The 7,827-nt window shown below is 51.9% G+C and overlaps 2 protein-coding genes across 3 annotated transcripts; one reads left to right on the top strand and one right to left on the bottom strand.

The window, feature by feature from the left end:
• The first annotated feature begins 278 nt into the window (after nucleotides 1–278).
• LOC102715470 (asparagine synthetase [glutamine-hydrolyzing] 1) lies at nucleotides 279–4,284 on the top strand. The gene is made up of 13 exons (XM_040522043.1): nucleotides 279–422; nucleotides 853–991; nucleotides 1,103–1,201; nucleotides 1,317–1,458; nucleotides 1,585–1,775; nucleotides 1,919–2,080; nucleotides 2,185–2,265; nucleotides 2,524–2,745; nucleotides 2,853–2,987; nucleotides 3,073–3,153; nucleotides 3,246–3,332; nucleotides 3,416–3,523; nucleotides 3,673–4,284. Exons 1-13 carry the CDS (start codon nucleotides 343–345, stop codon nucleotides 3,946–3,948), a joined length of 1,803 nt encoding a protein of 600 aa, XP_040377977.1. The 5' UTR covers nucleotides 279–342; the 3' UTR covers nucleotides 3,949–4,284.
• A 29-nt stretch (nucleotides 4,285–4,313) lies between these two features.
• LOC102707754 (protein trichome birefringence-like 3) lies at nucleotides 4,314–7,245 on the bottom strand. 2 transcript variants are annotated; one of them, XM_006649846.3, is made up of 6 exons: nucleotides 7,000–7,245; nucleotides 6,550–6,862; nucleotides 5,392–5,569; nucleotides 5,090–5,289; nucleotides 4,832–4,984; nucleotides 4,314–4,735 (listed from the first exon to the last, which is right to left on the bottom strand). In XM_006649846.3, exons 1-6 carry the CDS (start codon nucleotides 7,121–7,123, stop codon nucleotides 4,402–4,404), a joined length of 1,302 nt encoding a protein of 433 aa, XP_006649909.1. In that variant the 5' UTR covers nucleotides 7,124–7,245; the 3' UTR covers nucleotides 4,314–4,401. The 2 variants fall into 2 exon arrangements, with proteins under 2 accessions (XP_006649909.1, XP_015690945.1); XM_015835459.2 differs by having other exon boundaries at nucleotides 6,550–6,859.
• Between the last annotated feature and the right edge of the window lie 582 nt (nucleotides 7,246–7,827).

The raw sequence follows: 7,827 nt of genomic DNA, 5'->3' as shown, positions 1-7,827 counted from the left end.
CTTCCTCCCCCGTGGGGTCCACCTCCTGATCCACGCCGTCGGCTCGTGATCCGACGGTCCTTTTCTGGGCCCCCACGCTGACTCGGACGCGCCGCATCCGGAGGGGATAAACCTCTCGTCGGCGCCGCGCGCGCGCGCACGGGGTCGCTCGAACCGTCGCCCGCCACGTGCCCCCCACCACTCGCCGTCGCAGACGCGATGCCCCGGAGCCGCGCGCGCGCCCGGGCTATAAATTCGCGGCCCCTCCCACCGCGAGTTCCCCGCATCTCACACACACAGCTCGAGCATCCACCGTCTCCTTCCTCCTCGCCGTTCGCCGCGCGCGACACCACCGGCGCCACCATGTGTGGGATCCTTGCCGTGCTCGGCGCCGCCGACTGGTCGCAGGCGAAGAGGGCGCGCGTCCTCTCCTGCTCCCGTAGGCAAGCACCTGCCGCCACATGCATGCACAACATATATATATCTACCTAATTCCGATGTACTGTCCATTTTCGCCGGGTCGCGTGATCGATCCCGAGGTTGCTGGGTGATGATGAACGGTGCCGTGTGACACGTGCGTGCGTACGTGTTCCGGCCACCGCTCTTGAACTCGCTAGAGCGGAGGGCGTGGGGCTCATGGTCTGATCAATACTCATATATGATGGGTGGTTGGTTGTGGTTTTATCCTTGTTTATGTTATTATTATTGTCCCTTTGCAACCGACCAACCGTAAGAATAGGGCAGTAATAACAAGGACCGAATCCAAAAAGGCACATGGCAATCTTCTTGCGCCTTTGTGCTACTGCTTCCGTGGTGCATGGCACTTCGGACTGTTAATTGATCTGACGGGGAGATTGGTCCGATGTGATGCAGGCTGAAGCACAGGGGACCCGACTGGTCCGGGCTGTACCAGTGCGAGGGAAACTTCCTCGCGCAGCAGCGGCTCGCCGTCGTCTCCCCGCTCTCCGGCGACCAGCCGCTGTACAACGAGGACCGGACCATCATCGTCGTGGTAAGAAACTAGTAACTCGTCCACTCGTCCCACGTCGTGCATACTGCTTGTCGCTGGTAGCTAGCTAGTTTGCTGGTCACTAACCTGCCTTTTCCGCTGTGCGTGTGGAAGGCCAATGGAGAGATCTACAACCACAAGAAGATCCGGAAGCAGTTCGCCTCCAAGCACACGTTCAGCACCGGCAGCGACTGCGAGGTCATCATCCCGCTGGTGAGAACCAAAACTTCGCCCTGATCCCTGCGGATACTAAGCATTCCATAGCAAAGAGATGAAAACGAGACTGGATGTACTGATGCTGACGTTACTGCTTTGCTGCCGTGTCAAGTATGAGGAGTACGGGGAGGACTTCGTCGACATGCTGGACGGCGTGTTCTCCTTCGTCCTCTACGACACCCGCACCAAGACGTACATGGCCGCACGCGACGCCATCGGCGTCAACCCCCTCTACATCGGCAGGGGCAGCGACGGTATGCTACCAAAAAGCACTGGTTCTTCACGTCTCTGCAACCGAAACCGAAAGAGACTAGAGCTACACATGTTTCGGTTTCGTCTGCTTCTTCCTCCTTGGGTTTACGTCGTCGTCGTCTTCACAGGCGCCGTCTGGATATCGTCCGAGATGAAGGCGCTGAACGAGGACTGCGTGAAATTCGAGATCTTCCCCCCCGGCCACCTCTACTCGAGCGCCGCCGGCGGCCTCCGCCGGTGGTACAAGCCGCAGTGGTTCGCGGAGAACGTCCCGGCGATGCCGTACCAGCCGCTCGTCCTCAGAGAGGCCTTCGAGAAGGTGCGGGCCTATGAATTACGTGATACACTGACAAGAGCTACTAGCTACCTAGCTACAGGAAATGGCCTTGTACTGTAGCGTGACGGTGAACGACACACAGACACTGACCGTGCGTGGTTGCTCTGCTCTATTGTTTTTTGCAGGCTGTAATCAAGAGGCTCATGACTGACGTGCCGTTCGGCGTCCTCCTCTCCGGCGGCCTTGACTCCTCTCTCGTCGCCTCCGTGACCAAGCGCCACCTCATCGAGACTGAAGCCGCCGAGAAGTTCGGAACTGAGCTCCATTCCTTCGTCGTTGGCCTCGAGGTCTGGCTTTGCTCGTAATCTGGGGATAATTTTTCTTGCCGTGTCTTCTGACTCCAAGAACTATGGAAGATAAGGTTTTCTTGTTTGATCTTGGATGCTTTCAGGGCTCCCCTGATCTGAAGGCTGCAAGAGAGGTAGCTGACTACCTAGGAACCATCCATCACGAATTCCACTTCACTGTCCAGGTAATTAGAACTTACAAGGAAAGGAAAAAAAATAGTTTCTGTCCAGTGCAATGAGCCAATGGCTGACCAGGCAGAGCAACCTTAAAACTGTAACAGAACAGTTCACGAAAGACCCACACATATTTTTCAGAACATTTTAGATTCCAACCTGAAGTATTAGGGCAAATATTTGCCCAAAAACGTATCTCAATGTCTCTTGAGGACACCGGAAGGTCCAGCGAAACTGACACAAAGATGAAACCTTTGACCATTACATAGGATGGCATCGATGCGATCGAGGAAGTCATCTATCACGATGAGACGTACGACGTGACGACGATACGGGCCAGCACGCCGATGTTCCTCATGGCGCGCAAGATCAAGGCGCTCGGGGTTAAGATGGTGCTGTCCGGTGAGGGCTCAGATGAGCTCCTCGGTGGTTACCTCTACTTCCACTTCGCCCCTAACAAGGAGGAGTTCCACAAGGAGACCTGCCGCAAGGTAGCAACCGCTGCCACTACCTGAAGCTGTTGCCGGAATTCCTTTCTGGTTCCGACACGAAACTGTCTCTGAATATAAGAATATTCTGACTCTGATCCATGCCCCAGGTGAAAGCGCTGCATCAGTATGACTGCCTACGTGCCAACAAGGCGACCTCCGCCTGGGGTCTGGAGGTCCGTGTGCCGTTCCTCGACAAGGAGTTCATCAACGTCGCCATGAACATGGACCCAGAGTGGAAGATGGTAAGTTTCTTGTCTTCCATGAGGGGAAACAACTGGTTCTGTTGATCAGAATGTGGTGACGATTAATTTGTTTGCGTCCACGCAGTACGATCCTAATCTTGGTCGCATCGAGAAGTGGGTCATGAGGAAGGCGTTCGACGACGAGGAGCAGCCTTACCTGCCAAAAGTAGGAATGACAGTTCTTTGTGTTCTTCAGATGTTCAATGTTAATTTGGTCCGTGTTCTGAACTAATATCTCTGAAATTTCCCCCTCCACAGCACATTCTGTACAGGCAGAAAGAGCAGTTCAGTGACGGTGTCGGATACAACTGGATTGATGGGCTCAAGGCTTTCACCGAGCAGCAGGTAATTACCAACCATTTCCCAGTATCCTGTCCTAATTTATCGCCTAATTAAATTGACCCCTGTTTTCTCTGCCATTTCTTCAGGTCAGTGATGAAATGATGAAGAACGCTGCCAAGGTGTACCCACACAACACCCCCATCAACAAAGAGGCGTACTACTACCGCATGATATTTGAGAGGCTCTTCCCTCAGGTGACTGGTGGATTCAAGTATAGTTCAGTATAATACTACCTCCGCTCCTAAATGTTTGACGCCGTTGTATTATGCTGGAGTATATATATAGTACACTTGTAATTTGGAAAACGTTTTCTGACGCGTTGTCGATGCGAATCTTCATGCAGGAATCGGCGAGGGAGACGGTGCCGTGGGGCCCTAGCATCGCGTGCAGCACGCCGGCGGCGATCGAGTGGGTGGAGCAGTGGAAGGCGTCGCACGACCCCTCCGGGCGGCTGATCGCCTCCCACAACTCCGCCTCCGCCAACCATACCAACGGCAACGGCAACCACGCCAACGCCAACGGCAAGGCCAATGGCCACTGCGCGATGGTGGCCAACGGCAACGGGACGAACGGCGTGGCGGTGGCTAACGGGACAGCCAACGGAGAGATGGAGGCATAACGCCGGCGAACTCCCGAAGCTGGCTGGCCGGCCGGCCGGCCGGCCGTCGATCGCGCTAGCCGATGAGATTGACGGCCGTACGTGTTGTGTACACTAAAAAAAAGGATAAAAGGGTACTAGTAGGTGTGCGTGTGTTCACCGACCGCCCATGACATTGGCGCGTTCTAGTACTAGTAGTATTTGTTACGTGCGTGTTTGTGCCGCTCCTGTTGTACTGTACCGTCACCCTTTTGTCGTTGTGCGTGTGCGAGAGAGACAAGAGCAATCGATTCAAGCATGTGGAGAGTGATGATCACTTTGAACTCATCCTTGAATTGATACACCGTAATTAGTTAATACTACTTCTTCAGTTTCTGTGTCATTATCCCTGTCCTTTATATTTTGTCCGTTGCTACAAGTGTGTGCGTATAGTGCGCGTGCGACTGCGTGGGCTAGCGATCGAGAGGCTGCAGGCTACAAATGTGCGTAGAGGAGTTGGTTCCAGGTGTCCGGCACGCCTGGGACGCACCAGTGGATGCAGTCGGTGTACTGCTGCGGGTCGGCCTTCTGCTCGTCGGTGACGAGGAGACCGCCGGTCTCGGTGTAGACGGAGACGTGGGCGTCGACGCGGTGCTCCGTGAGCTGCGTGATGTTGAGCAGCGTGATGGGCACCCTCATCCTGCCCAGCACGCCGGACATCACCTCCATCATCCGTCGGTCGGAGCCGCTCCCGAAGTAGCCCCGCTGCGTGATCGGCCACGTCTCGTTGTAGCACCTGATGCCTCCTTCCCTGCCCCAGTCCTCACTCCTGGCACAGATACACACGATTCATAAACCTTTACATCTTCGTGATCATAGATCGATTCTAAACTGATGAAGAGTAGGATGCGTATGATGTGCGTGCCTCATGTGCGTGGTGGAGATGGACATGAAGAAGACGCGGGTGGCGGTGTGGTCGATGTTGGAGTCGACCCAGTTGGCCCATGTCTTGAGGCCCAGCCGGTAGGCGACCCAGGCGTCCAGCTCCTCGTACCCCTCGTCCCCGAACGATCCCCACCTGAGATTAGAAAAGACGTGTTGCCACGGTGCGGGGTTACTTTACTTCACTCTTGCCCGGACTGCGATTTTTTCGAGTGAAAGTTTCGCTCTCACGGTGGCTTACACCGTTTTGATGCTGTAACCGGTCATCCACCAGACGTAGCTGTCGAAGACGAGGATGTCGGCGCGGCGCCAGTGCTTGGCGTGCCCCTCGATGGCGTCGACGTGCAGGACGCGGCCGCTCGCCCCCAGCGAGATGTTGCGGTCCGAGTTCGACTCCACCAGGAACGGCGCCCAGTAGAACTCCACCGTCGCGTTGTACTCCTGCGTGCAAACGTGCAGTTAGCCAAGAGGGCGACAGGCCGGTAGTCATAATTCGAGGCCTTCTGGCACCGGCGCCGTCGTCGACAGGTAGTAGGGACGCACTTTTACGGTGTAGACGGAGAGGGTGCGGCTGCGCTCCATGGACTTGGCGTCTGGGGTGTCCGGGACGGCGGAGTTGACGAGGCAGACGAAGGAGAGCCACTGGCCCAGCAGCAGCGAGTCGCCTACGAACATGATGCGCTTCCCCCGCAGCTTCTCCAGCATGGATACAGGGTCAAACCTGGCAAGGTACACGATTCGGCCCATTATTCTTCGTCTCAGAGCGTTAGAATTGGCCCAGATCAATCAGATATGGGAAGATGAGATTGGCACGAAGGTCATCCATCCCCAAATTCAGAAATCGTAGGTTATTTTGGAGAAATTAAGGAATGAGAAAAAAAATGTAAAGTAGTTCGACGTAAGGTGGAAAGAAATGTAAATAAAAAATAATTGATGTCACACGTTATTATATATTAAAATCCTATATATTTTAGGATAATTCGACATTAGAATCATTTATATTTCGGAAACATTTTTAGGGACGAAGTGGGTAAATAATGTTTGGCCCAAGATCACAGGGACATTGTAAAGAACACTGGGATTAAATGAATTCGGCCCACCTTTTCTCCAGCTAACATACCCACAAGGCCATAACCGGTCTACACTGCTTAACAGTTTAAAGTTAATATCACGTGCTCTATCTGTCCTAAAACATAAGTATTTTTTACACATAAAATTTATACCACAATATAACACAATATAAACATTTATATGCTGACTACTACTCCCTCTAATATTTTTGTTTGATGCCGTTGCCTTTTTTATCTACGTTTGACCGTTCGTCTTATTCAAAAAATTTATATAATAATTGACTATTTTATTATGATTTGATAAATTACTAAAGTAACTTTAAGTATGATTTATAATTTTGTATATTTGGACAAAAATTTTGAATGAGACGATGGCTCAAACAGATCAAAAGGTCAACGACGTCAAAAAAACGGAGGGAGTATGGTTTTAATCATTGCAATAATCCCGGCCAATCAAATATTTAGAAAGGGAATCTAGTCAATTTAAAATTCAAAAGTTAATCACAAAGTGGCTAAAAAGAAAAATTTTAATATCTTATTAGTTTATGCTAAACAATCTAGAAATAATTGTATTTTAGAATAGAGTAGCACCAAATTAAAAGGATCAGCGAAAACTGCATTGCGCGCTGACCTCGGGAGAATGCAGTCGTCAAGATGCCAGTCCCAGTAGAGGTAGTCAGTGTCCGGTCTGCCGTTGCTCTGGCAGGAGTCCTGCCTGTCAACGTATGGGCACGTCTGGTCCGTGTAAGGCAGCTTCTTCGACCTGTCGTACGTCCAGTAACCATTCGTCACGCTGCACCGGCTCGCGTTGAACGCCATCTTCGGCACTGGCGGCGGCGCCGCCGTCTCTGGCTCGACCGAGAGCAGCGCCGACGTCCTGATCTCGGTCCGCAACGACGTTCTCTTCTTCTCCCTCTGATTCTCTGTCGCCTTCTCCTTGACTTCTGAAAAAAAAACATCAACACTCGGAGCACTCACATGTATGCTGCAGAAGATGACACTAGGCGCAATGCATTGTGATAACTAATTAACTGCATTAGTATTGTGTATGGTGACATGACATGATTAGTGATGGGTTTACCAGTGAGACCCCGGAGGTCCTCGGTGAAGATGATGCCCGCGAGAGCCAGGCCGCCGATGATCGCCACCACCACTGACAGTGGCGCCCGCCCCTTCACACGCTTTATTGCGGAAAGCTGAACCATTTGAGCTCACTGAAGTGGAGCGCAGCTGCACGTAGTTGTGGCTGGCTGGCTTCTTGCAGAGTGATGTTTCTGCGATGCTCTGTGATTGCAGCTTCAGCTGCTTTAGTAGCAGATTATTGGTACCTAATGGTGCTCGTGCCCGGTGCAACTGCAGCAAGAAATGTAATTAAAGTAATGGAATTATATGATTGTACTGTCGGGGACAGGGCAGGTGCACTAGGCATTTGGTTTTAACGACTCGTAACTTGAGTAGGAGTGAAGCAAAGGCAACATCTTGGGTTGAGACGGCCAACCTCAACATGGGGGGCATCTTTTACTGTATTTCACTGTCCTTGTCAACCCAAAGATGATGAAGGTTGCTGCTGTGAAGTACTGAGCAGTAGGTGCTAATTTGATACTGTCCCAACAAATTGTGCTCCACTCCTGGATCAAAAACTGTCTATTGGCCCCGAGCGTTGCCTAACTGCTTTTTGCTGTAGTGGGCAGGGGCAGCAAGTTTCAGATGGAACAGCTTGAAAGCTCCAGGTCAGCTCACCAAAATGATGCTCTGCACTTCTGGAAGAGTTGTACGATATCATCGTTCAATTATACTGGCAGTTCAACTCGATTGGTTTTTTGATCAATCTATGTAGTAGTGGAATCCTAGGGTTCCCGTAACTTTTTGAGATTTTTGATTTTTTAATAAAAGTTGAACTCGATACCTT

The sequence above is a fragment of the Oryza brachyantha genome, chromosome 3, assembly GCF_000231095.2.
Source record: "Oryza brachyantha chromosome 3, ObraRS2, whole genome shotgun sequence".
In the NCBI taxonomy this organism is placed as follows: domain Eukaryota; kingdom Viridiplantae; phylum Streptophyta; class Magnoliopsida; order Poales; family Poaceae; genus Oryza; species Oryza brachyantha.
The sequence above is the reverse complement of the archived record's forward strand: the minus strand, read 5'-3'. Positions and strand labels throughout refer to the sequence as shown.

Bases quoted from the DNA above. Each gene is read 5' to 3' on its own strand.
- LOC102715470 (XM_040522043.1), top strand. From the start codon at position 343: ATGTGTGGGATCCTTGCCGTGCTCGGCGCCGCCGACTGGTCGCAGGCG. The intron at 1,776-1,918 runs GTGCGGGCCTAT...TGTTTTTTGCAG, and splicing joins TCAGAGAGGCCTTCGAGAAG to GCTGTAATCAAGAGGCTCAT. The intron at 2,988-3,072 runs GTAAGTTTCTTG...GCGTCCACGCAG, and splicing joins TGGACCCAGAGTGGAAGATG to TACGATCCTAATCTTGGTCG.
- LOC102707754 (XM_006649846.3), bottom strand. From the start codon at position 7,123: ATGGTTCAGCTTTCCGCAATAAAGCGTGTGAAGGGGCGGGCGCCACTG. The intron at 6,863-6,999 runs GTAAACCCATCA...TTTTTTTTTCAG, and splicing joins GGACCTCCGGGGTCTCACTG to AAGTCAAGGAGAAGGCGACA. The intron at 4,985-5,089 runs GTAAGCCACCGT...TTCTAATCTCAG, and splicing joins GGTTACAGCATCAAAACGGT to GTGGGGATCGTTCGGGGACG.